Source organism: Anolis sagrei, chromosome 3 (genome assembly GCF_037176765.1).
Source record: "Anolis sagrei isolate rAnoSag1 chromosome 3, rAnoSag1.mat, whole genome shotgun sequence".
Lineage (NCBI taxonomy): Eukaryota > Metazoa > Chordata > Lepidosauria > Squamata > Dactyloidae > Anolis > Anolis sagrei.
Window position 1 is genome coordinate 41674399 of NC_090023.1, and position 27983 is coordinate 41702381.

At 38.3% G+C, this 27983-nt stretch overlaps 2 protein-coding genes across 2 annotated transcripts; both read right to left on the bottom strand.

The window, feature by feature from the left end:
• Nucleotides 1–267: 267 nt before the first annotated feature.
• SFT2D2 (SFT2 domain containing 2) lies at nucleotides 268–13213 on the bottom strand. The gene is made up of 9 exons (XM_060770741.2): nucleotides 13031–13213; nucleotides 7226–7312; nucleotides 4997–5082; nucleotides 4535–4616; nucleotides 4070–4105; nucleotides 3915–3973; nucleotides 2915–2944; nucleotides 1666–1724; nucleotides 268–303 (listed from the first exon to the last, which is right to left on the bottom strand). Exons 1-8 carry the CDS (start codon nucleotides 13091–13093, stop codon nucleotides 1685–1687), a joined length of 483 nt encoding a protein of 160 aa, XP_060626724.1. The 5' UTR covers nucleotides 13094–13213; the 3' UTR covers nucleotides 268–303; nucleotides 1666–1684.
• A 6105-nt stretch (nucleotides 13214–19318) lies between these two features.
• Nucleotides 19319–27963, bottom strand: TIPRL (TOR signaling pathway regulator). Its single transcript, XM_060770740.2, has 7 exons — nucleotides 27754–27963; nucleotides 27176–27355; nucleotides 25117–25216; nucleotides 24877–25008; nucleotides 23848–23943; nucleotides 21965–22027; nucleotides 19319–21655 (listed from the first exon to the last, which is right to left on the bottom strand). The coding sequence occupies exons 1-7, from the start codon at nucleotides 27852–27854 to the stop codon at nucleotides 21521–21523; spliced, it is 807 nt and encodes a 268-aa protein (XP_060626723.2). The 5' UTR covers nucleotides 27855–27963; the 3' UTR covers nucleotides 19319–21520.
• Between the last annotated feature and the right edge of the window lie 20 nt (nucleotides 27964–27983).

The following is a 27983-nucleotide window of genomic DNA, read 5'->3' on the forward strand; positions in this document are numbered from 1 at the left end:
ACAAAAATGTGTAAACTTCAACTCCCATCTATTTGGGATTGCCATAATATCTTTTCATTAACAAAATTGCATGATTTGAAAAGGACACCTTTGCGCCAGGCAACATCGTTGCTTGAACAAGCAAACAAAAGGAATATGGAGTTGATCTTGGGACTTATCACAAAGGTTGTTATGATTTGTAGAATAATATTTGGTATTTTCCTCGCCTTCACAGATTGTGTGAAGCCAGGTGTGTGCTGATGCAAAGGTCACATGGTGGTCTCCCAGTCCTCAGCATACGGAGATGAAACACATCTTGCTGGCCTAAACAAAAGCAGCAAAAATGGATTTTGAAATGACTAAAGTTGCCACAGCTAGTACATCTATCCTTAGCATGTTTTTTCTTCGCAAAAGCAAAATTTAAATTTAAGCAATCTCTCTAATAGCCATAATGGTTTCTTGTTTCAAACTAGGAACTTAAAAACACATGTGTAAGTACTTAGAAGGTATTGGTTGTAATCTCAAACAACACTTTATAAATAAATGGAGACTGTGTGTAAAAAAAATATTCCTTTCTTTTTGAGATCCCACCTCAACACACACTATTCTTTATTTTGAGTTAAGCTACACATCTTGGTTCTCCTTCTGTTCACCTTCTTAAGAATATTTGCTCAGCAAGTAGTTTCAAAAGCCTTACTGTGAGGCTGAGAGTGTGTGATGTACCCCACATCATTCACTAGGTTTCCATGACTGAGATTTGATTCCAGACACGTAATTAGTGCTCAAAACATTGCCCCAGGTTGGCTCTCAACCCATTTTATGCTAATCTAGAAATTTCTTACTGAATTTGTAAGAACCTCCCAATAAGTCTGGTCCATTAAATGTTCACAGCATACCAAGGAGCATTCCTCCAGATAACTTTAAATATTGTTCTTTAAAGGTTCTTTTGTGACTTTATCATAAGGACAAAGATTATGGTATGTCAAAGCAGTACATCAGCTTAGATCAAACATTATGCTGGCTAAGCAAAAGAGTCTAATAGCACTGGATTCAGCCACTGCACTAGGAGAAGCTCAATAACAACAACAACAACAACAACAACAACAACAATATCATCTTTATTCTTATACCCCATCTCCATCTCCCTGAAGGGACTCGGGGCAGCTTACATATCGCACAATGTGCCTAAAACAACTCATAAAATAAACAAATAATACAATACAAAATAAAACCAAAAGCATATAAAATAATAATTTAAGCTCAAAAACAGTGCCCAATAACCTATGGTGAGTACTGTCATAAAACATGGCCAACTGTAAACAGGAACAGGGGAATAGGATTGTGCAACTTGTAGCTAATGAACTAGGGCATGGGACGAAAGTGCAGTGCCGTGTCATTAGTTGTGGACCATTGGGGCTAGACATTCTCAAAGGCTTGTCCAAACATCCAAAAGACAGAACACACACTATATCTTGTACAGCCAACTGCAAAGGGGGATATTACCTGGATCCTGCCCTTATGCCAACTCTGGCAATGCATTTCTGCTACTGCAATATAAAGTGATGCTACTAGATTCAGTTCACAGATACTTAACACATTATTTACAGAAAACCTAGATGCCCATTGTTTAAAATGAACTGGGGAGGGAGCGTGTATAACTGTACGATTACGTATTATAGCACTTACCAAGCTGTTTAACTGCCTGTTATGTGAGACATACTGTGAAACATTTCTTCACAGCATCCCTGTACAAAAAAAGAGAAATACTGGTGAAGCAAAGAGACCGCCTCCTTGGATATTTAATTTACTCAAAGATTTTAAAATTTGCAGTTTATCAATACATTAGATAGCCAATCTTCAAGACATATTATATCACTATATATAGAGGGGGGGTTGCATTTGTAATAAAAGCTTTTAGTAAAAAGCCAAAGAAAACAACCCATTTTGTAAGCCTTTCAAAAACAATCTGTAGCCAAGTAAATCTTTCTAAGATGGGAATTCCACAGAATGGGAACGACCACTCAGTCATCTCTATAACACAGAGATTGGATTCTCCCCCTGCAAGTCCTCCATGGGCTGAAGTGTGGACCTCTCCTTCTGGAAATTCAATTGAGACATGCTTCACTTTTCCTAGTGGAAAAAGAAGCTAAGAGTTTTCAGATTGGTGTTTCAAAGGCCAGTTTTGCTCCTCTTTCATCTTCCCAACATGGGAGAGTGGAGAAGCAAAGCCAGGAATAGAATTGCTGCTATCACTGATCAGAGATAGCAGGGATTTTGTGCATGTTAGTTTCCAGAGGTGGAGCTCCTCTCAAAAAGGCATCCAGGCCTAATAATAGTGTCTTCCAATAGTGCTGATGATAATGGAGTGGGGCGGGATCCTCTGAGAATAGATGTACTATGCACAAATCTGCATATGCCGCCTCCTCTAAAAATCTCTCCCCAAAACCAACTCTTTCATTAAGCTTGAGCAAAAAGCCATACACCCTATGTCCCACTTTAACAATGCCAAACTATGTGTGTTTGAAATAGCTACATGGTCTTTCCCTAATTACTCCTGCCTTTACATCTTTCCGCTTCTGCTGCTGGATCTTCCAATACAGGCTATAAGCTATCAAGCCGGGGACCAATCCTCTTTTTCTCTATAAAGCAACTTGCAAATTGATAGCACTATATAAAATATCAAAACAAAGAAATGATAGAACACCCTCGTTTTTCCATTATCAATTATGTATTGCCATTACAACTGTACAAGAGAATTGGTTTAGTTCCTCTATCAGATTTTAACTACATGGTTTTCAAATAATTTCTGGCTCTGAGGCACACTAAATAATACTTCATCATTGTTAGCATACACTTTCAGAGCCATAAAAGTAATGGAAGAAATGTGTCTATCTGATAAACTAAACACTTTCTTGAATAAGCAAGTCAGGATTACCTTGCAAATGGAATGTAGGAAATACTGTACCTAAAGTATAGATAGCATAAATACATTAATTAGTAAGGACAGACAGAAATACTTTTACATACACAGTAGTAAGTGGCTCAAGCCACAGTCAATCCATCAACTATACATTGTGGCCTGCCAAACAATTCCTAAAGAGCACACATGGTTTTTGGGCTACAACTATGATGATGTTTATAAAATTAAGATTAACCTGCTTACATTTAATCTCCAAACTGAAGAAAATGAAGAAAAACCTTTTCAGAGAAACTATTTCTTTAGAGATGAAATGTGACAAATAAGCCATAGACTCATTTCACAATGGCATCAATGTGTGACAGCTTTCTAGACAGACACTAAAGCATAGATCGCCCTGCATCTGCAGGAGATGTATTCCAAGACACCCCCCCCCCAAAATGCCTGAAACTGAAACCATAGCGAACCCTGTATTTTGACTATACTTGGGCAGAAGCATACTGTAGAATCATACTGGAGAACTTAGAGTGGTCCATAAACACTTCATGGGCAGTGGAGGAAAATATTTTTAGAACCAAGGGCAAGTGAAACAGTGAATATCAAATAAATGGATATGGGGGCCATGCTGTAGACCATTTTAGCAAAGGGAGGGGGGACCAAATGCTGAAGATAAACAAGACTTACAACAATTAAGCTGAGTCTTAATGAACATAACTAAAGAATGCTAAAGAAAACAAAGCAATGATATTGAAATTGTTATTTTTGTGTGATTGATTTAAAGAATTAAACATATATGAAAGGCAAAGTAGGCCATTAAATACACACACAAAAAGCAAAAGGAAAATGGCATCTGAGATCATAGGAATCTCATAGGAAAACTACACTTAGGGATGTACTGGAGGGCGTTTAGCTCCATTATGATAAGGCTGAAAGGGCTGAAAATGCATGATCACTTTATAAATGGACAAATGCTACATATTTATGTTAATTTGTATGAGAATACAGGGAAGTTACTTACCATGCTAAGGCAAAAAACTGTAAAACACAGAAGATCAAGGCAAGTCCTTTATTATGCCACTAACAAAAAGAAAATAAAAACAATCACAAATCAAGCAAATAAAACTGCTAAACCTTGTATAATGCATTATGAGTTACTAAGATTCAAGAACTTACCCAGAAAGCTGCACACAGCGTTAATATAAGACAGAGCTAAAATAAAATTTAAAAAAGTATTAAAAGCAGCAGGATATTATGGCCATAGTTGGAGCATGGCATTGATATATAGACCACTACTGGAAACAGAATACTTGACATTGGCTAATCTAATATAGTGCATGCAATATACCAGTACAGACACAAGTAAAATGTACCATTGTTGGTAACTTATGAGTAGCCAATAAGAGTAACCTATGCATTTAGGGCTTTGCACTTATATATGATAGCATTCTTGCTAGTCCAATACACTAAGCAAACATATTTTATGGGCACACATAATAAAAGATTCCTTTTTCATGCCTGGTCTATATTCTTCATTATGGTCAAAAAGCCCTAACTAAAATGACCACCATACCCGGAAAAAGCATCTCATACCGATCCCAATAAGTAACAAATAAACAAAAATATAATTTCAGTACTTACGAGCATAACAATAGTAGCTATCAAACGAGTCATTTCAAACATTCTTTTCAACTGCCTCATAGGCCCCATAAGGAACATTGTGCTACAAAATAAAATTTAAAATATCTTAAATGTATCTGCAGGTGGTAGCCCATATGCTTTAGAACATGTGCAAGCTTAAAGCAGTAACACAGCTGTATTGTCAAAATCTATGGTTTATTATATATTACCCTAAAGGTATTTTTTTTTATAAAGGAAGAGAACTCTACTCTTTGGAAAAGAAGCTACAAAAATGACTGAAAATGAGTAGCTAAATTACTTCCCATATTCCAAATGAACAAAAATCCACAAGCATAACATCTGATTCTCCTGACAATTACTTTATCAATCAAAATGTTGATTGATAAACAATTTTAACAATTAACTATTTAGATCATTCCGATTTAACAGTATGTGACCATCTGTACATTCTCTTTCAAATACCTTCCAATGGATGAGATATTTCCAAAGGTATAAAATACTGCAAACAAGATTAGTCCTTTTTTGGGAACCCATAGCAGGCCTGTACCCTGAAAAGGGAAACAATCAAAACCATAGATGTATAAAGTGTAGATAAAACATAAATAAAAAAGAAATTAACAATTCTAGATTACCTTGTCTATTCTTATACAAGAAATTTGTTTCAGTTCCCCAATAGATGACGGTTTTTGATATATATATATATATATATTAAAAAGAATAATTAAGCATGTAGGACATTAAGTGAAAATCCATGTTTATATAACAATTTCAGTTTTAAAAGGGGAGTGGCAAAGCATAATATATAGAACAAAGTCAAAATCTGTGGTGTGTGTTGGTCCTTGGTAATTAAAACAAAGCTCCCATCGCATAAGGGAAAGGTATCAGCAGGTCAGGGGAATTATTTATTTATTTATTTGTGGTATTTGTATACACCCCCCCCCCCCCGAAGGGTATTCGGGGTAGTTCACAAAATAGCACAATTTGCACATGCAAATGAAAACAATAATAAAACTACCCAAAGAGATATGATCAAATAGAATGAACAGAATCCTGACCGAGAGGAATGTATACTGCAGGACCAACATCTTAATACAGGTTGAGCATCCCTTATTTGGAAGTTTAAAATCTGAAATAAAGAATTCCAAAATATTCCAAAATCTGAAATTATCCAAAGGTATTGTTAAGATAGTGACCCTTTCTGATGGTTCAATATACACAAATGTTGTTTTTTGCACAAAAGTATTTAAAGCGTTGTCTATAAAATTACCTTCAGCTTATGTGTATAAGGTGTACATGGAACATAAATGATTTTAATGTTTAGAACTCGGATACCATCTCCAAGATACCTCATTATGCATGTATCTGAAAATACAGGTATCCCAAAATATAAAAATATAAAACTCTGAACAATTTTGGTCCTAAGTATTTAAGATACTATGTATTACTACAACATATATTTGTAAGTGTGATTTCCTTCAAGAAGGTGAAAGTTATCTTTGCAACTACTCTGAGGCTGTAATCCTCTGCAACATAGTTACACTGGAGTGTTTAGCAGAAAACAAGTAAGAGGAAACATAACAGACCTGTACAAATTATGCTTAGTGTGATGATTTATTTCCTCTCTCCATTCTACTACAACTCAGGATTATCCACAGAAGCTAAAATTCATGGAAGTGCTTGCCTCCTTATACTACATAGTTCAACTATGGAAATTGCTAAAAGAATATTTGTGATTGCTTTAAAAGACAATTCAATAAATTAATTAAAGGTAGAGCTGTCACTAGTCGGGATGGCCATACTATTGCAAGTTTTATGTCCCTGTTGCTGTCCTCTTTTCTAGTACCTGTTTGATGAGAATGCTCGTCAAAATCGACCTTTGGTCTGATCCAAGCAGGCCACATGTTTGTCTGTCTGGTTAGTCTTCGTTTTTCAGCATTACACTTTATAATAGTCTAACCAAGTACTCTATTATCTGTATTATCTGTTGAATTCTAAAACTAAAGGTTTCTTTCAACTTACAACCAACTGGTTGCATCAACTGGTGGGGTGTATCTTAGCACAAAGTTAGGGACTCTGCGGGCCTCCAGATGGTGCTGGACTCCAACTGCTACCAATTCCACGCAATGCTGCAGAATAATAGAAGTACTAGGCCCACCCATATCATTGGTTCCCCAGCTTTGTTTTAGAAAGCACTTCTGTTTACATAGGTTGGGCCATGTGTTTCCTTCCCCATGCCTCCTGTCCCTCCAACAAAACTGTTTCTGAGGACCCTTCTGCAACAGAATTGTGACAGAAAATGGAAAAAGGCAGGATCAGTGAAAAAATGGGTAGATAGACTTAAACAAGTGGAAGTACTTTCATTTGAGGCAAAGCCACTATTGAATAAGTTTGCATTAAAATTATACTAACGTTGCAAACATGGACCCATATTGGAGTAGACCTCATTTAATCTACATGTTTGAACTGCTATAAAATGTAACAGGAATAGATGATTTTTAAAAAATTGATACGAACTCAAATTTTGTAGTTTGGCTAGGATACTCCTGGGGAAAATTTTGAAACAGAGCAGTTTCAAAAATAAATGGGATAACCTACAAATCAATTGTTTTTCACTGTGGAAGATATTACAGAATAAGCCCAAGATTTATTTTGCAATAGCTTCTTGAGATAGAAAAGAAGGAATTGTCTTACCAGAATAGAACAAAGAACTCCAATAGCGAAACAAGCTATGAACCCTTTCAGTCTTGTGCTCCAGCTTAAGGAAGATGCATCCACCACCTGGAAGTGTTTTTAAAAACGCTTATTAATAACTTCACTATCAAGATCAGTGGAAGGAATGTATTATTGTGTATTCCAATATAGAACTAGTTCTTCTCCTTTGCGGAAAGAAAAAGCAGGGTATAAATATCATCATCATCATCATCATGGCTGTGTTTTTTCAAGTTATCAAACAGTGAGATGAAGCTGATAAAAGTAATGTACAGAATACTGGACCCACTACATACTGAAAATATTGATAAGAGAATAACTTGATTTCCAACTGAGGTCACTAACCAACATTATAAGTGCAAAAGAGTAAAGTCCATCTCATAATATTTTCTGAGTTATGCTTAACACCACTTTGAAATTGTATAAACCATTTCTATAAGAACTATTCCTCTGCTTAACAAATCAAACTTTGTATTATTTTTAAAAACAACAATTTCTATTAATTACCACTAAAAGCAAAAGTCAAACATACTCCATTCAAATGTCCACAGGAAGTAGTTCTTAAGATTTTCTAATTTATTAGCTGAGCTCCAGTGAATTTAAAACAAATTCTGTGAGGTCCTGATTAATAAAAGCAGATTCACATCTCCCAATAACTTTAAATACCTTTTAAACTAGTGTTTTCTACATCAATTTAGTTTTACATGTGTTATTTATTTATTTATTTGCCTAGTACTTACTATAATTCTATACCGTCCCTCTCAGCCCACAGGCGACTCAGGGCAACAACTGAATGCCAAGAACAGCATAAAACATTTAAAACATTAACATATAATATCTTAGCAAAATCAATTAAAAACATAAATCATAAGTGTCTCTTAACTAAAAACGTTGTCCAAATACCATTAAATTGTAGAGCTAAAGGATGGATCCAGATAACTGAACTTGAAACTACCAAAATGTCACAATAAATAATCAGATATTTATTATGGGGTTCATAATAATATCAAACATTTTGTATAGTACTTTCATGCTGTACTTTCAAGCCCTTCAAATATCTAGTTGTAATCCTTACAAGTAACTCTGTAAAATGAGTATGGTTACAATTGACATTAGAGGTCAAAAATTTAAATAAGGCATTCTTTACTGTTGATGCACTTTGACATAGTTCAAAACCAACAACAAACAGTCTCGTTAGCTCTGTTTACAAAATAAAACCAATGCACACAGAACACAATGGCTATTTTCATTAAGAAAATAATATTCTTTCTAAGAGATGGAATATCATGGCATTAGTGCTGTGTTGGATTAGCATATGTAATGCTACATATGAGACCTGTAGAAAAATCATACTTTTCTCATCTGTTATCTCACAACTTCAAAGGGAAAAACACCACAAAGCAAAACCCTATATATAAATTTGTTGATGTTATTACTGCATGGGGAAAACAATACATGCCTAACAGGCCTTGTGCTAGCAGGAACCAGTTGTGTACCCATAAGGCAAATTCATTCATAGGGTTGCTAGGTTTTATGTATTATAAGGTATGCCCCCTTATTCGAAATCAAGGAAAACTATCCTTTATAAGTCTGTTAGGTATCCTTCATTATTAGTAATGTTCCTATTTGAGGGTTAAAAGGTTTTTCCTTTTATACAGACCGAATTAAATGCCAAATAATCCTGCATTTCTAGGTATGAGTTCTTGATAAATACAGAAATGTGTGCATCATGTAACTTATGAACATTGATGGTAGGCTAATTTGAGAAAGAAATACAAAACTTAAGTGAATTGAAATCAATACTTCTTTTAATATTTAGGTAGAACAGCAACCTGTTAATAGCTACTTCCTGATTGTCAACCTTGCCGTATCATGAATTTCACCATTACTCTGCTCCCTTCAACAAAACAGCGTCTCAAGACTGCTGTACTCATAATAAATACATTGAGGAGTACTGCAATAGGAAAGAGAGACTTGTGAAAAAATGTGAACATGCCTGGATGCTTTCTGATAGCACAAAGCCATCTCAAGTCCCTATATCAGGAGAAAGGCAGGATAAAAATAAACAAATAAATGCCACCATAGGATGTTCTTACAAGCTAAAATTACATAATTGCATTGAGAGCCCACTCAATGTAGTTCTTTGAATGTTAGACTACAGTTCTGGAGACTAGGATTCAAATCCCCATTAGTCATGGAAACCCACTGGGTGAACATGGGTTTCCATTCTCAGCCTCAGGGTGCATTTACACTGAACAGGCAATGCATTTGAGCACCATGCCATGGCTCAATTCCAAAGGATAATGACAAAGAGTGCTGGTACCTCACCAAACAAAAAGGAGCTCTCGGTGGTACAGTGGGTTAAACGCTTGTGCCAGCAGGACTGAAGACCGACAGGTCATAGGTTCGAATCCTGGAAGAGCATGGATGAGCTCCCTCAGTCAGTTCCAGTTCCCCATACGGGGACATGAGAGAAGCATCCCACAAGGATGATAAAACATCAAAAACATGTGGGCGTCCCCTGGGCAATGTCCTTACAGACGGCCAATTTTCTCACACCAGAAGCGACTTGCAGTTTCTCAAGTCGCTTCTGACACACACACACACACACACACACAAATCTCCGAACTATAGCTCTCAGGACACCATAGCAACAAGCCATAGCAGTTCAAGTGGTGTCAAGCTGCATTCATTCTACAGTGTGTAAAGGCACCTTCAGAAGGAGGCAAAGACGAATCTGCCAAGAAAATGTTTTAAGTTCACCTTAGAGAAGACACAACACATTATATTGGACTTTTTGCTGTTTAAAGACAAATAATTCATCTTTGCACTCCCTTTGTTTAAGATATTGCTTTTTTTAAAGAAGGAAAGACTGATTTAATCGGTTTCTTTTTAACTCTCCCTACAGTAACAATAACAAACAACCCTAGGGGTATTGTGTGGTTTTCGAGCTGTATTTTCTCCTGACGATTCACCTGCATCTGTGGCTGGCATCTTCAGAGGGAAAACAACCCTTATTTATAGATTTCTCCAATTAACATTAGCCTTAACAACAGATTTGACTAAAGCATTAGTTGAGCTGTGTACATGCTAATTCAATTAAAGTTTGAAGCAAAAGCTTTTCTAAAGTACTAAGTTATCTTAAGTGTACAGCTTAAGATAACTCCCTATGCCTTGCTAAACCTCTGCAAGATACCTTTGGTAGTAAACAGCAATTACACACCTAATTTTCCATTTCCCTCCTCTGAGATGCTGTGCTACTGTTCACATATCATTTAGATCAGCAGAGACAGAGTAAAATGGAGTCATGGTAAATTAGCTAAAGTGGCTCAACTAATCTTTGTACCTATTTTTTAAATCATCCGGCCATGTTCATCAGCAGGATGGACTTTGTGCTCCTTTTCACATCCATAAATGTATATGCAATTGATGGTTTTGAAACCATTTTAAGCAAATGCAGATCCCATAACTCAATCGGAAGTTTTCTCCAGCTCTTAAATTTTTAAAAAGTACAAAATTACACTTTTTAAACACTTTTCTGCCTCCTCTCTCTCTCTCTCTCTCTCTCTCTCTCTCTCTCTCTCTCATTGCTGATGATCTCAGGAGCTATAAATACTAGCTGGGTCAAAGAAAATAGTTATAATGTACACGCCCTTTGGAAAGAAGGTGTGGAGAGGAATTAAGCGCTTTTTTCGTGTCAGGAGCAATTTGAGAAACTGCAACTCGCTTCTGATGTGAGAGAATTGGTTGTGTGCAAAGATGTTGCCCTGGGGATGCCTGGATGTCTTACCATCTTGTGGGAGACTTCTCTCATGTCCCTACATGAGAAGCTGGAGCTGATAGACGGAAGCTCACCCTGCTCCCCAGATTCGAACCTCCAACTTTTTGGTCAGCACCACAGGGGGCAATTAAGCGATACAAGGAGAGGACCAATATATTCACTGGTCCAGCAGTTGTTCTTAGTTTAAGGGAAGGTGGCTCCTGATGTTGAACTTCAGATCTCAAAAGTCCCAGTCAGCATATGCCAATTGTCAGGGATTTAGAAAGCTACAGCCAGAAAAATTTAAATCCCTTTTTAAAGAAGGACTTTAAAAAGAGACGTGAAATCCATATAAGCTTTAGAGGTTGCTGGACCTCAACTCCCAAAAGCCCCAGTCAGTGACAATGGTCTGGAATTGAGAAAAAAAATGAGAAATCATGTTTTTAAAAAAATGAGAAATCTCAAAAAAATTGAAAACCATAGATTGAGCAGCCCTATAAAAAGGAATAGGAAGTCCAATGTTGTTGGATGTCAACTCCTCAAAACCCCAGTTAACACCAACAGTCATGGGATAGGGCAGTGGTTCCCAACCTTTTTTTGACCAGGGACCACTCTCCAACAGTAGTACCAAAAGGGTTACGAATTTGTTTGTGGTCAACTTTAAATTCGGTTTGGTTATTTGGGGTGCTGATTCTGAAAACTGCACTGGATAGGCCATATCAGCTCTAGTTTCTGATACAGAATCAATGCCATCTGCTCGCCCACAGAAAACCATATTGAATAATCTAGAGCTGATGTGGTAGTAGGAAAATTTCGTGGCTAGTGAGCCTCTCCCCTCCTGACATCCCCATTGCCTTGGCACTATAAGAGGGTTTCACGAGACCAGTCACTCTCAATCCAATGATGTAATAACAGTGAGTCGGCAGACCATATTTTAGTTCTTGCGGACCACTGGTGGTCCATGGACTACAGGTTGGGAAACACAGTCTAAACACACCTACAAATCACAGTTTAAGAAGCCCTGTAAAAAGGAAGAGAGAATGAGCACTTCAACTGCAACAGAATTATTATTATTTATTTATTTATTATTCGAACTTATATGCCGCCACTCCCCTGGGGCTCAGAGCAGCTTACAAGAACAGGCTAAAATTGAACACAATTTAAAAACAATTTAAGAATTATGAGAGTTGAAGTTCCAGAAGATCACAAGACCAAAGAGTAACTCCCATGATTGCATACCATTGAGCCTTGGCATTTAAAATGGGGCCAAACTGCATTAATATCCACACTTCAACTGACATAGAATAATGCTATGGAATTATGGGAGTTGTAGTTTCACAAGGTCACAATTCTTCTGTGCAAAAGGGTGACTCCCATGACTGCATGCCACTGAACCTTGGCACTAAAGCAGGGTCAAACTGAATTGATTTGCACATCTGAAGTCTAAAGATCTCTGGATGTTATATGGATATCCTTTCCCTTTTTTACAGGACCTTTTAACCTGTAGTTTGGACTGTATTCCCTGATTATTGGCATTAACTAGGAGTTTGGGGGAGCTGAAGTCCCGCCAACATCTGGGCCTCACCTGGATTTCCTGTCCCATTTTTACAGGGTTCTCAATCTGTGGCAGATGCACCCTAAACACACAGAGAGAGAAACTCCTGGCTGAGAAGCTTTGAAAAGTGAGCCATCAGATCCCAAAGTTGGTGAACTTCAAATTCCAAAGCCCCAGTCAATTCCAATAAGTCATGGATGAGGGGAACTGTAGTCCAAAACACACACACACACAGAGGGAGAGGGAGAGGAAATCATCACAAACTGAAGCGAGAGTAAAGGGATAAACATCCCAAAGGGCCGGTCCTTCTGGTTTGTGACTGGACCTAAAAGGCTTCCGCGGAGGCAGCAGCAGCAGCAACAACAGGAGGAGGAAGGCGCCCAGCAGGGGAAAATCCAGCCTGAGGAGGCGACGGTGGCTCCGGGAGAAGGAGCCTGCCTCCCAGGAAGGAAGCCGAGAGAGAGGCGCTCACCTCGGCCAAGGGGCCCGGCTCCTCGGCGTCTTGCCCGCTCAACACTCGCTTCAGCTTGTCCATTCCTTCAGGCGCTTGTTGGTCGCCCCGCTCGCTCTGGTCTCGCGGCAGCCCAGGACTACAACTCCCAGAGTCAGACGCCCCGCCTCGCGCCTCTCACGCCCGCGGCTTCGAGCCTGCCTTTCTGTCGCAAGGCATGCTGGGAAGTGTAGGCTGTATGGGCCTCCCTCGGGCACACCTGCGTTTTTTCTTTCTCTAAAGACAACGTCATTTCCTGGCCTAGCAGTGACTTGTTGGAAGGAGTCAAAAGGCAACTTCCAGGATAATGTTTATTGTTGCAAGGGCACTTTTGTTTAAGAAGAGTGCAGAAGGAGATTGATCTACATGTATATAGTATCATGTACAATCCTTTTAAACGTTTTATATACGTGTGTCTGTGTGTATATATATTCTAGATAGATAGGCATTTAAAATTTTATATTTATGCCATCCCTTTAATATTCTGTTAAAGAGGATTGCAGAAAGATATAGATATATATGCACAATCCTTTTAAATGTTTTGTGTGTGTGTGTGCAGGTACAGCTGTACCAGGAGCTCCAATTTTGTTTGCTTTGCATTGAATGTTTGTTGTAGTCCTAAGTTTCAGGGACTCTGCAGATAGGTGGCTTCTTTTGGCTGCAATCATAAGGCAAGCCACCTGTCAATTAGAATCATAGAATCAAAGAGTTGGAAGAGACCTCATGGGCCATCCAGTCCAACCCCCTGCCAAGAAGCAGGAATGTTGCATTCAAATCACCCCTGACAGATGGCCATCCAGCCTCTGTTTAAAAGCTTCCAAAGAAGGAGCCTCCACCACACTCCGGGGCAGAGAGTTCCACTGCTGAACGGCTCTCACATTCTTCCTCGTGTTCAGATGGAATCTCCTCTCCTGTATTTTGAAGCCATTCTTCCGCGTCCTAGTCTCCAAGGAAGCAGAAAACAAGCTTGCTCCCTCCTCCCTGTGGCTTCCTCTCACATATTTATACATGGCTATCATATCTCCTCTCAGCCTTCTCTTCTTCAGGCTAAACATGCCCAGCTCCTTAAGCCGCTCCTCATAGGGCTTGTTCTCCAGACCCTTGATCATTTTAGTCGCCCTCCTCTGGACACATTCCAGCTTGTCAATATCTCTCTTGAATTGTGGTGCCCAGAATTGGACACAATATTCCAGGTGTGGTCTAACCAAAGCGGAATAGAGGGGTAGCATTATTTATAGTTAGGTTCCCTGGTCCCGCCTCCTTTTTGGGTTTTTGGAGGGAATAGGAGTATTTTTGGGTCAGTCCACACAGAGAAGCTTTCCATGCAGAACATAATACCAAGAGTTCCTGTAGAAAGCTTCATCTTCTACGGCTTGGCCGAGGTTATACAGCCCACAGCTTGGCCGAGGATCATACAGCCTTACAGCTCCTTTGCTGAGGGACTTCAGTCAGCCATCACTGAAACCTGAACTCCTTTTTCCCTGGAAGTCTACAAAGCTCTGCTTGGTAAGGGTCGCTCGCGGAAGCCAGACGCAGTTGGTACCGGGTGCAGGGGCTCCACGCCAACAGAGGCAAGTACACACTGCCCAGATTAGAAGTTAAGGATTTCCCCATTAGTTAATTACAGTTAAGAAGATAGTGCCTGTTCCCTGTGGACAAGATTGAGAGAGAGCCAATAGACTGTTAAGAAAGCTTGAAAGTACATGTTTGTTTTCATTAATAAAGAACATTGTTGAACCTTTAAGAAATCTAAAGACTCTGTTTGGGGGAATCCAAGGGCCTTTAATCTGAGGCAGCCCCGGCGTCCCATTGGCCACACAGAATTTATGTCCTGTCTACAGTCTTATGCACAGGCCCAGCATGCGACAGCAGTGTGTATAATCTAGATCAGTATATATCAGTATATATAATCTAGATCAGGGGTCCTCAAACTAAGGCCCGGGGGCCGGATACGGCCCTCCAAGGTCATTTACCTGGCCCTCGCTCAGGGTCAACCTAAGTCTGAAACTATTTGAAAGCACACCATAACTTCCCACTTAAATACTAATAATAAGTTTATATTTGCTAAAATTGTTCTTCATTTAATTATAGTATTGTTTTAAAGTGTTTTTTACACTACAAATAAGGTATGTGCAGTGTGCATAGGAATTCATTCATATTTTTTTCAAATTATAATCCAGCCCTCCAACAGTTTGAGGGATTGTGACTTGGCCCTCTGTTTAAAAAGTTTGAGGACCCCTGGTCTAGATCGATAGGCATTTATGCCATCCTTTTAATATAATATATAATATATATTCTATCCTTTTGTTTAAGAGGATTATAGAAAGATATAGATATATATGCCCTGAGTCCTCCCTCGGGGGTTGAGAAGGGCGGGGTAAAAGTACCTGTAATAAATAAAATAAATAAATATATGCGCAAACCTTTTAAATGTCTTATGCATGTGTGTGTATATATTCTAGATAATTAGATGTTTTCCTTTTAATATACAATGTCATCCTATATATATATATGAAGATATATATAGTATTTGCTAGCATGATTTAAATATTTTATGAGATGCGTGTGTATATACAATTAAATGATATCTAACAATATAACAAATATATCATTTAGTAGCTCAATTAGCATTTAAATATTTTATTATCTATAAAGGCCAATTGAGCTAGTAAATAATTTGTGTGTATATATGTGTGTATATGTGTGTGTGTGTGTATGTAAAGTTTACTAGCTTAATCAACATTTAAATATAGTATTAATATTCATATATATATCATATTTCCTAGCTCTTCCCACATCACACAATTGGGTAAAGAGAAACAAATTAGGACTCAAAACATCTATGGAGAGCAAGTTAAAATTATTTATATGGAGGTGTGGAAAACAGATTTCATCAGTGATTCCCAAACTCTGGTCCTCAAGGTGTTTTGGACATCAACTCCCAGCAGCCTCAGCCACTTTGGCCAACACTCAGAAGTTCTGGGAGTTGAAATCCAAACCACCTGGAGGACCAGAGTTTGGAATCATATGCCTCATAGGTTAGCCTTAAAGGATTTTTCAACTCTTTCTCATTGTAGTTGTGTTGACTAAAGAGTGAGAGTATATGTGTGTGTGCGTGCATGTATATATATACATATAATATGTATGTATGTGTAGTATCAAAAGACTAGGCCTTGGAAAAAGCAGCTATGAAGGAAAAAGAGACCACTCATTCATGACGTAATGATAAAGCGTTCTGCTAAAATGACAAATGAACAATCCCCAGAACAAATCAGGCCTGAAGTCTCCTTAGAAGACAAGATGTGTCAACTAAAATTGTTGTAGTTTGTCCATATGCAAAGACATGATTACTAGAAAAGACAATAATCTTTGGTAAGGTACAAAAAGAGCAGTAGAAAAGGATGGATAGACTCAATCAAGGAAGCTTCAGTCCTAAATCTGCAATAACTGAGCTGGGTGGTTGAGGTTGACTTGGAGCTCACTTATTCATAGGATCACCATAAGCGGAAGTCAACATGAAGACAGATAACTAAGGATGTTAAATACAAAAGCACATCTGGTCACAACTAGTTTTATTTTATGGCATGAGAAATCACACAAGCAGTCAGTACTCTTAGTTTTATTCCAATAGAGCAGTGGTCCCCATCCTGTAGTCCGTAGACCACCAGTGGTCCCCAAGAACTAAATTATGGTCCACGGCTTCACTATTTCTACACCGTTGCAATGGGAGCAACTAGCCTCATGAAACCCTCTAATAGTGCCGAGGCAATGGGGATGTTGGAACGGGAGAGGCTACCCATGGAAGGCACGACAACAAGCCTCATTGCTGCTTTTCCTCCTCCTTCCTCCCCGAGTGGAGACCTCAGCTTTAGATTATTAAATATGGTTTCCTGTAGACAAGCAGATGGCAACTACTGGATAGCATATGTTCTGTATGAGAAACTAGAGCTGATGCGATCTACCCAATTCAGTTTCCTGAATCAGCTCCCCAAATAACCAAACCCAATCTGAAGTTGCCCAAAAACTGATTCATAACCCTTTTGATACTACTGTTGGAGAGTGGTGCCTGGTCAAAAAAAGGTTGGGAATCAATGCAATAGAGGGATTCAATCCATCTGTTCATTACACTACAGATGCTGCCATCTTCTGTTGTCTTTTAGAAATACCAAAAACAATACAATACAGTTTACACAGAGAATCCTGCAGCAGCATTGGTTGTTGCTGTTGTCAAGTCAGTTTTGACTTATGGTGACTTCCATGAATGGGAGACCTTCAACAGACCGTTAAGGTCTTGCAAATGATTTTCCATGGCTTTCCTGTTTGTGTTGGTCCAACTGTAAAATGATCTTCCACTTTTCCTATTACCTTCCACAATCCTAAGCATTGCCTTTGCTAACAAGAACGTCCTCTCATCATATGTTCAAAAGGCAATAGAATTCAAGCTGGATTTCTTGTAGGATTCATTCGTTGTTTAACTATGGTATCCATAGCCGTTTCCATCACTACATCATTTCACGCATTGAACTTTCTCATCACTTTTCTGCATTGTCCCAACCATACCCAGAAATTGGAAATACTTTGGCATGGACAATCCTTTCGTGTTTAATTACGTATGTATCTCAGAGTTAAGGATCTTATCTGTTTCCTTGATAGCTGAACTTCAAAGTCCAAAATTTCTGATTTCTTGATAACAGCTTCCACTTTATGACTGAACAAAGGTATATTTTTTAATTATTTCAATGTCTTCATAATCCACGGTGATAAATGTAAGTAGGGAATTGTGCTGATTATGGTGTACAATCCCATTTCTATACCTCACAACAGGGTTTCCTCAAACTCTGCTCCCCCAGATGTTCTGGACTTCAACTTCCACGATTCTTAACAACTGGCAAGTTGGCTGGGACTTCTGGGAGATGAAGTCCAAAGCACCTGGAGCAGTTTGAGAAACATGCCTTACAACCCAAGGAAAGCTCACAGGTGTAGCTACTTACAGAAAATCCAGAGTAAGGTGTGTAGAGAGACAATAGAAACCTAAAACAAATTGTTGCTACTTGTCTGTTAATAAAGCAATCATCAGATGACATTCCACTTTATTTAGTAAGAAGTGCCTATAGGTATAAACCATTACACATTTGTCCAGCTTTTTTAAAAAATGTTTTAATTATTTAAATGCAGGCAAGGCTACAGTGCATTAGTACAAATCCCATTAAGTGAAGGAGAGCTACACAACAAAGCTTCCTTTCATTTCAACAGGGCTTCTCCAGTTGAAGGTACTGCATCCCATCCAAGTTTGAGCTTGTTTAATTTCAGGTTGTTGCAGTGTGCCTTCAAGTTGTTTCTGGTTCATGGCAACTCTAAGCATTGAGGTGTTTTTAGCCGGATTTGTTCAATTCCTTTGCTTTCCTTTGAGGTCAATTTATTTCATTTATTTATGGTATTTGTATCCTGCCTTACTCAGCACGAAGGTGACTCAAGACGATCAAGAACGTGTGGATTGCCCAGATTCATCCAGTGGGTTTCCGTGGATGAATGGGGCCTTGAATCCTGTTCTCCAGTCTTAGTCCAATATCTCAAACCACTAAACCACATTGGTTCTCACACCATGCTGGAATTTCACTGGGAAATTGTTAGTATAACAATTCCTATTCAGAAAAGACTTTTCTGACTCTTTTGCAAAATAAAGTACAGGTTGAATTTCCCTTATCCAAAATACTTAGGATCAAAATTGTTTTGGATTTTTAATACCTTGCATTTCTATATACGAACATACTGAGATATATTGGAGATGGGGCCCAAATCTAAACATGGCATTCATATATGTTTCATATACACCTTATACACATAGCCTGAAAGGAATTTGATACACAATAATTTGGTGCATAAAATAAAGTTTGTGTACACTGAATCATAAAGCAAAGGTGTGATTGTATACTTCACCATATGAGTAATTTTGAGTTTTGGAATGTTTCGGAACTCTGCATAAGGGAATTCAAGCTGTATGCACAATGATATTCAATGAGGAGATAGTCCAACTTCATATAGGAAGCTAATTGTCTTTCCCACTCACCTGAAATTGATTTATCTAATGCCCTCAGCAAAAATGTATTCAGAGATATATAAAAGACAAAGGAATCCAGAGGAACCTTTGAGACTAATGGGGAAGAAATGTCTAGCATAAGTGTTCTGGTCTCCTTCCACTCTATCATACATACTGTACATGGGACTCAGATATGCTTGTAAGTGGGCAGAGGGTGCAATGGAAGACACAAGTTCTAATATTTTGTCACTTTTTTACTATTTGAAAAAAATTTAAAAAGCACTAAACAATACAATTTCTTCATACTGAGAGGAGTTGTGTGTTATTAAGTTTTGGGGTCTTTCTTTTTCAGTCAACACCATGGAAATGAACAGCTCTTGCATCCTAGTCTTTCCCCTTCTAATATCAAGAACTATCATCTGGTTTGACTTATGAACAGCAATTATTAAATAACAAAACACAGGCAACACTGGATGCAGTATATGAGCAACTGAATAATTCCTAAAAAAAAAATTACAGTGACCGGACTCTTTAAGAACAGTACACAAACATAAGAAGAGTTTGCACATGCAGTTAACCCTTTCTGACTGGCAGCATGCAATATTGGTACAGACGGTCATTCTACAAGTGCAACATAGTCCTCTCAACTTTTATTGGTGAGGAACTATTCAGTTATTGCACAACAAAGCCTTGGCACATACAGAACAATTGTGGGATTCAGTGTAACTACACTGGCATATCTTCATGCTACAGTAAAAATATACAAGCTCTTGGCCAATGTCAATTTTGGTAAGCTCTTCCTCAAAAAGCTCTGGTGTCAAAACATATGCTCTTCATTTAGTAAATATACTCATTCTTTAGAGGAACAATTTTCAGGTGAAATAATTCAAATGATTGATCAAGTCACTCTTTCTTATAAAGGTCTGCTGAGTAGTGACTATCTTGCCATTGTTCCTTTCGTGTTAACTTTAACATGCTTTAACACTTAGCAGGCCAGCCCTGTGTATGTTTGCTCCAAACATACTCCAATGGTGTTTTATGGAAATTTCTAAATAGTAAGGAAATAAATGTACATAAGGCTGTAGTGTATCTCAGAATTCTCTGTGAAATGTGTCCCTTTTAAAAGCATGGGAAACTAAAGCACAGAATGAAATTATCTACTCTCCATTCCAAAGGCAACAAGGAAGACAGAAAAAGCAGCCCTATTATTGTTGCTCACTCTTCCCTTTCTTAGATAAGAAAAGTCACATCAGCTTAAAAATACATGCGATTACAAGAAAGATACCCATTCGGAGAGCTCACTGTCATCACAGACTGAAGCAATTTATGTTTTACTGCTTTTGTAATATTACCATAACCCAAAATCCTTTTCATGCTCACTTCAGGATGGGAAGAGGAAGATAAAAAGAATGATTGCCTGAAAAAAGATTCAATTAAAAAGCTCCCCTCTTCTGCCACACTATGATTTGCTTCATGTCAGAAATGAAAACTAAATAAAACACAGGTTTTTCATCTTGCAGAAAAACCGCACTTATCAGGAGAGCTAGGGAAATTGATTGAGGCTGTGAGAACACAAATATGCCTGTGGCAATTTTGTTAAAATATCAATAATTTAAAATCAGATGTGTTACAAACCTGCAGTAACCCATTAACATTTAGTAGGTTCAGTCACTGCCTCTACATATATTTCACATACATTTCTCTATTCTGACAATCAGCGGATGCTCTTTTTAAGAGGTAATTTTCTCAGATACTGTCGATACTATGCAAATGATTTCAGTGAGCAGCCCCTTGTTACTATCCCGCTTTAGAATAATGTCAAATGGCAGAATAGCATCCCACTGTGCTATCAATTCTTGGCTAAGCTTACTATTCATCTCTTCCTTAGATTGTAACTTTTTAAAGAAAACAAAAAGCATTTCACTGGATTGATAAAACATCCAGGATATGTTAGAGATTTGTAATCTTGTCAAGCATAAATGACTCTTGTACAAGTTGGGCAGACTTGAGCTTGAGAGGAAGCATGCTCAGCATCCATCAGATGAAATAGGGTTCTTCTACAATAAAAGACTAAGATAAAACAAAATTCACAAGACGTGTTTAAATTTAAACAAATCCTATTTTTCCAAAATCTTCCAAAAGTTATTGAAATGCTGCATATTTCAAGTACAAATGCTTAGTGGAAAAGTCATTCTTTACTAGTTACCCCAATTCTCAATCCATTTGTCATTAGACTCAAGTAATACAGAGACAATGGAAACTTAAGTAGAACTTTGTAATTGGCTCCACTCCTCCCAACCAAGGCTAGAAAAATATTAGACATCCACATGGACCTGTATCCAGCAAGTAGTGATAACTTCAATTGTAATGGCCAAAAGGTATGTAGTCCCCACAAAAAAAGTCTGTTTCAAGTCCATTAATCTTGTAAATTCCACTTAAGTGCCTTCTGATGCTGTATTAGATTGAAGACACACTTCTTCTGGAAACTCCAGCTTCTCAGAAATACTCTCTTTGATAGGTAAATACTGAGCAATCTCATTAGGATCCGTGAAGAGTGGTGGAGGAACATGCTTAAAAACCAAAAGAGAGAGGATTAAACAAAATAGAGCCAGGGGAATAATGCTTCACCTTATCATTAAAAAACAGTTACACTTACATTATTTAGAATTTCTTACCAATATTTCTATTTTCATTATATATTTCTGCTGTATAAAATTTGTAGAACTGCTATTTTTTTTCTTTTAAAATAAATCAGTAAATTCTCAGAAAAGGTAATGTTTCACAGTGCTTGACCACACAGTGCTTGATTTATTCTAGGAAGTTACAAAATTGAAAGGAAAATAATTAATCGCAATCAATCACGGTTGAAGAATTGATACCTTTAAACTTGATATTTTGCTTTCCCTGGAGGTATATTCTCGCAACATGTAGGTTTTGCTGGCCTAATAAGAAAGAGAATTGAAATGTAATTTCATAAGATGGTGCAATATTTTACATGCAATCACATCTTTCATTAATCAGATGTAATTGTATGAACTTAACACCGATTTAAACAATTGTCAGATTAATGCAGAACACTGATTTCTTACACCCTTCAAATGTACATTATTCTGAACAGTCATCTGCTGTAACAGGCATTAAACACACTTTACTATAATTTCTGGTGAAGATACTACTCCAACTAAATAAGCAAAAAAAAAATCAATTACACTTGGCCCTTGTAGTCTGCAAGTTTGGTTTTTGCTGATTAAATTAAAATATTCTCTCTAGAAATCTGTAGTTTCTCTATAGTCAACTTTCAGAAGAGTCTCACGGGAAGATCTAGAGATTCCTAGAGAAGTGTTTGTTGGATAAGTGGGCTTGTTAACAAAAGACCCTCTCCATAAATGTATAGCAGAGTAACTTATCAGCAGCAGTATGACCCAGTCCCAGTAGCCCGAAGTGCTAAAAAGAACAAAACCACACAGACCAATGTTACCTCTTCCATAGGGGGTTTTTCTGTATAGCAAAATAATATGGTTGCACTATTTACAAAAACAAGGTTTCCATGACACATTAAAGTTATTTATATTTTCTTCTTTGCTTCCACACTGGGCTTCTTTCTCATGCAGATAAACAATTTCGCTCTCACAGAGCCTCCTCTCACACCAAAGTTACACAGGAGCTTCACACAGGAGCTTTTTACACACAGCAGCCTTCACACAATGGAGCTTCACACACAACCGCCTTCAATCTGGGGGTTCTTTCACCGAAGCTTCTCACACCAGGCCTACTCATACTGAGGCCTACCTCACACTGCGCCCTTTCTCCCACTGAGGCCTTCTCACACTGAGGGCTCTATCAGACTGACACCTACCTCAGAGTGACACCCACCTCAGACTGAGGTGAACTAACGCTGAGGCCTTCTCATACTGAGGCCAACTAACACACTGAGGCCCTTCTCCCACAAAGACCTCTCACAGACTGAGGCGACTAAGCTACAGGCACACCTGCTTATACTGAACTGCAGCCTTTGCCGGGTCATTGTGTACATTTTACCCTTTCAGTGCTTGACTCACATTTTTGTAATTAAAAATACCTAGTTAATTTTTAATATTAAATATCAGATTTAAAAAATAACAATATTTTTATTTATATCTTTTTATGGGGCTCCATCCCACAACAAATGTGAAGAGCTGACTGTACATCTAAATGTGTTGAATATTAAACAGAGAATACAAGAAAAAAGCAACCAGGCAAGACAAATATAGCAATACTTAGGTCACATTACCTTACTATTTATAGATGAAAACAACTATTTTGCCTGTTTTAAAAAGATTGTGACCTAAATGCAATTATGATTCCAACATGAAGTAGACCCACTCAGTCAACAAATCCATAGTTATGCAAACTATTGATCCACTGGATCTACTCTAGTTGGGACTAAGAACTGGATTAAAGCATTGTTCTAATGCAGTATGGAAGCAGAAAGTAAAGCCGTTTTTAGTTGAAACCTGTGTAGCAGACAGAATACACACCACTCCATCAGTGGACTATAATGAAAGGGCCTCATGTAAGAAAAAAATGAGGATGGATTTCCTAACATTCCTTGAGTCTATGTAAACTAATTATGACAATATAGCTAACCATTTACATCAATAAGTGTGTTACGTCATAACACCTGATAATAAGAATTATCATATGAAACTTCAAATCCAACCACTAATATTTTATCACTTTTTATAACCATTGCAATAAAATCTACATACGGGAATGCTCTTACCTCATGATAAACCCTTGTATCATTCATCCTGATAAGAACACCATCAACTCGCAAGAAAAACCTCAATAGTACGAAGAAGCTTGAAGGCATTGCTCTCTGTCAAAAACAAAATAATTTGGACTTTCACGTTAACTGCAAGTTTTATTCTAAAATCTTTAGATTAGAAACATGGCCACTGTCTTCCAACCTGCATTTGTCAATAACAGTATCTTCCTTGTAATTCATATTGGAATATTTATATACATTATTTAACTTCACGTAGAAATAAATCAGCAGGTATGACAAAGCTAATAGGGAAAATGAATGGGCAAGGAAGTTTTGCCTCACTATTGAAGTCATTCTTAGTTCAGGTAAACTGTGACATAAAACACAACCACTTTTGATCCAGTGTATCTTTTGTTAACAACTTTGCAAAACCTGAGCAGGGCTTTGATGACAAGGAGTCTTGCAAGTTCATAAGGTTGCTATAAAGTCAACTTGATATTTATAACAGATATGTTAACAAGTCTGCAGTATACAGTTAGAGGAAAGTTTTATAACATATGTAGTTAACTATGATACAAGAAAACACACATTTTTGGAAAGTAATGATGCTCACTAGGTCAAATTTAGATTTGTACAAGAGCAACAAAATGTGCTTTTATAAGAGGTTAATACAAGTATCTTAAACAAGTTAAATATAAATGCTGCCAGGAAATTCGTGAGGTTGCTATAAGTCAACAGATGACTTGAAGGTGCATGCATCCATAAACAAAGGGGGTTTCAATACAATGAGCTTCTCTTAAGCTTTCATGTAACACAAAACAAGGAAATAAAGGGGAAGCAACAAGACTATAATTAATGGAATTCTTCAAAGGAGTAAAAGATGTTTCTGCAATTGAAGTCTATTGTGCTGGCTGAAAAACAGTAACAAAACTGTGTTGGAAAACATGAGTTTATTACCAGCATCACTATTATTATTTTTTAAAAAACCTGAAACTAAACATATTTCTACTATAGGATATAAGACACACAGAGTGATCAACTCACTATTTTTACACTGAGGCTTGAAACGCCATGATCATGAAGTTCATCTTCAAACAATAACACTTCTTCAAAAAACATAATCTGTTCTCTGGCTTTTAATTTTTCTGTGTCTATATGCTCTGTTGTGGGAGAAACCTAAGGGAGAAAAAAGACAGAAGGTCAAAAGCTTTTAAAATGTTCAGCAATAATTTAAGATTCATAATTACAAGGTATGCAACCACCAAGGCAGAGTTTAAAATATACCTTTAGTTTTAATGCATCACCTAAAAGAGTCCCTTTGTAGTCCGTTGTATAGGTCCAATCATATGGCTTCACAACCTCCTTTGTGTGTTCAGGCTCAGACCTCAAGGAAACAAACAATTATATAACATGTCAGATCCACGAATAGACACTACTATATAAGTTTCGGAAGTGTTGTCTCCGTGGCGCTCATGTTATCCATTAATATCCAAATATTCTTAAGTCCTGAATAAAATTATCAATATACAATATTTTGTTTTAATTACTGTATTCCACCTATTTCACTGTATTTCTAAGATGCACTTTTTTCCCCCAAAAATCCAGGCCCAAAAGGGGGGTGTGCCTTAGACCTCTGGATGTCCTAGATTTGTGGGTTTGGTTTTTTGTTTGTTTTTAAAAGAGGATCAGGAGCAGTGGTTGAGAGAACAGGAGGCCAATCCCCCGAAAACCTCACTGACCCTACACTCAATGCTGACCCCTTCCTTAGATCGGAGCCCAGGATTTCCAGCGACTCCAAAATGGAACCTGCAGGCAAAAAACTCCAGCTCCAAAAAAAGAGAAAACCTCAGTCCTGCTTCTCCTACAGCCCAAATGAGAGCAAACAAAACACAGTCAGCCACAACTGCTTCCACTGCCCCCAATCCTGTCCTTTCAAATAAACCCGGCAACATGAGCCCAAGGAGAGAAAGCTGTGTACACATTGGCTGTACTGAGCCAGGAGCAGTTGGGGGTGACCACACAAAAGGTGTGTGGTTGAGGAGGCAATGGCAGCATCAGGTGCAGGGTTGGGGAGACTTTCTGTAGTCTGGCCAGACTAGCTGGGCAGCAAGTAAAGTAAAGTTGAGTTGAAGACTAAAAAAAAAATTACTTTCAAAAAATCAAGGCACAAATGAAAGTGGGCATTTTAGAATGAAAAATACTTCTTGGCCCCCAAATCGGAGCTTCAATTGGGTCTTACAATCAATGAAATGCGGTATTATAGATGATAGAGAGCAATGTACTACTGTAACTTTTACACCCACAGTAGCAGTAGCCACTGTATTATTTATTCATGTCCAACTAAGTATGTCCTCTAGTCATTTTCTAGATTATCCAGTGTGACTGTATGGGCTAGAACAAGCATGGGCAACCTGCAGCCCTCCCGATGTCTGGACTTCAACTCCCACAATTCCTAACAGCCGGTAGGGTCCAAAACACCAGGATGACTGAAGTTTGAGCATGCCTGGGCTAGAAGGCTTTTATTTCAATAGGGCCTGCTATTATCTGTAGTTGTGCATAAGCAAAGTCCAATACTATATCTCCCACACATACAGATGTCATATTGTATTTTCTAATATAATGCTGAAGCTTCCTACCAATGGAATCTAACACACAACATTAACTTTCCACCAGATACTTAATTATGCTTCAAATTATGGTAAATGTCCCATTGTTACACACTTCATACTAAAGTTAATACCAACCACAAAAACTGTTTGGTATTCATATTTATGGTTGTGGTGCCACTACTGCCACTGCAGGAGTCTCTGACAACCACTTTAAAATTCAGGCACCATGCTGAGAAACCGAGTTCTGTGGCAATGGTACTGAACGTTCAGCCTCCACCTACCAACAAGCAAATGTGCAACAAGCAGAAACAGGTACAGGACCAAGTTGTGATTGCTCAAAAAGATATAGAAATGACTACCAGATGTATGATACAATGGACTACATTTGTTTTAGTCTTAAACATTATTTGGCTTTTTTCATATATGCTACTGGGTGGATTCACATAATGAATTTGCAAGCAATTCATATGTAGACTGGCACTGTGAACTCAAAGACCATAAAGCTTAAGGGAACTAATGTACAAAACTAATTAATCATAGAACCATAGAGTTGGACGAGACCTCGTGGGCCATCCAGTCCAACCCCTTGCTAAGAGGCAGGAAAATTGCACAAGGATTTAATGCAAGGGAAAAGAGCAGTCAAGCTTAAAAAAAATTACACAAATTATGGGGTCAAATCACTTCTCGCTGCATCTTTTTTATTTTATCTAAAATAGATAGGTGTATATTATTACCTGCTTTCTTGCCATTCATCTGCACAGGCAACTTTAACCATTCCTTGAGTGTTGTTTACACATCTTAAAGCATCAGTTGCATTGAACTCTATTCCGAAGAGAGATTCATGTTGAATCCTTAAGACGTTGTCTCCAAACATCATTTCTGGAACACATGGCATGTGTAGTTCTTCAGCTAACCTGGATGAAAACAAGGAGGCGGTTTAATTTCTCAGTACCAGCGGTTAGGAATTGTGGGAATTGAAGTCCAAAACACCCACAAGTTTGACCATGCCTGCCGCAGAGTGCTGGTGTCCCACCAGTTGTAGTTTGGTTAGGCACAAGCGCTCTTTGGCAGAGAAGGCGAAAGACCTTGCAAAGCAGCCACTCCCAGGATTTCACAGCAATTAGAGGAAGTCAAACCGCATTAATTGTGCAGTGTAGACACACGCATGGTGTACAGAATGTGTTATTTGGAGCATTAAGGGTCATTCGCATTCCTCAAATAGAACAATCACAAAGGGTAACCGAGGAAGGCCCCTTTGCGGGATGTGAGGAAGCCAGAGGGGGGCGGCGGCCCTTCCTAGCGCCCCTCTCACCTCTCGGACTCGGAGGACTTGATAATGTGCGTCCGGGCGGCCGTGAGCTTCCAAGGGCCGAAAGCGAAGTCCCGCCGGCTGCTCTTAAAGACAGGCATCATGGTGGCGGTGGCAGCGAGGAGAGCGAGAAGCGAGTGGAGGGTGAGAAGGGGCTCCTCGCCCGGAAGCCAGCCCCCACTTCCCCCCTTAGCACCACCGCCACCGGAAGCAAACAGGTGACGTCATTCCGC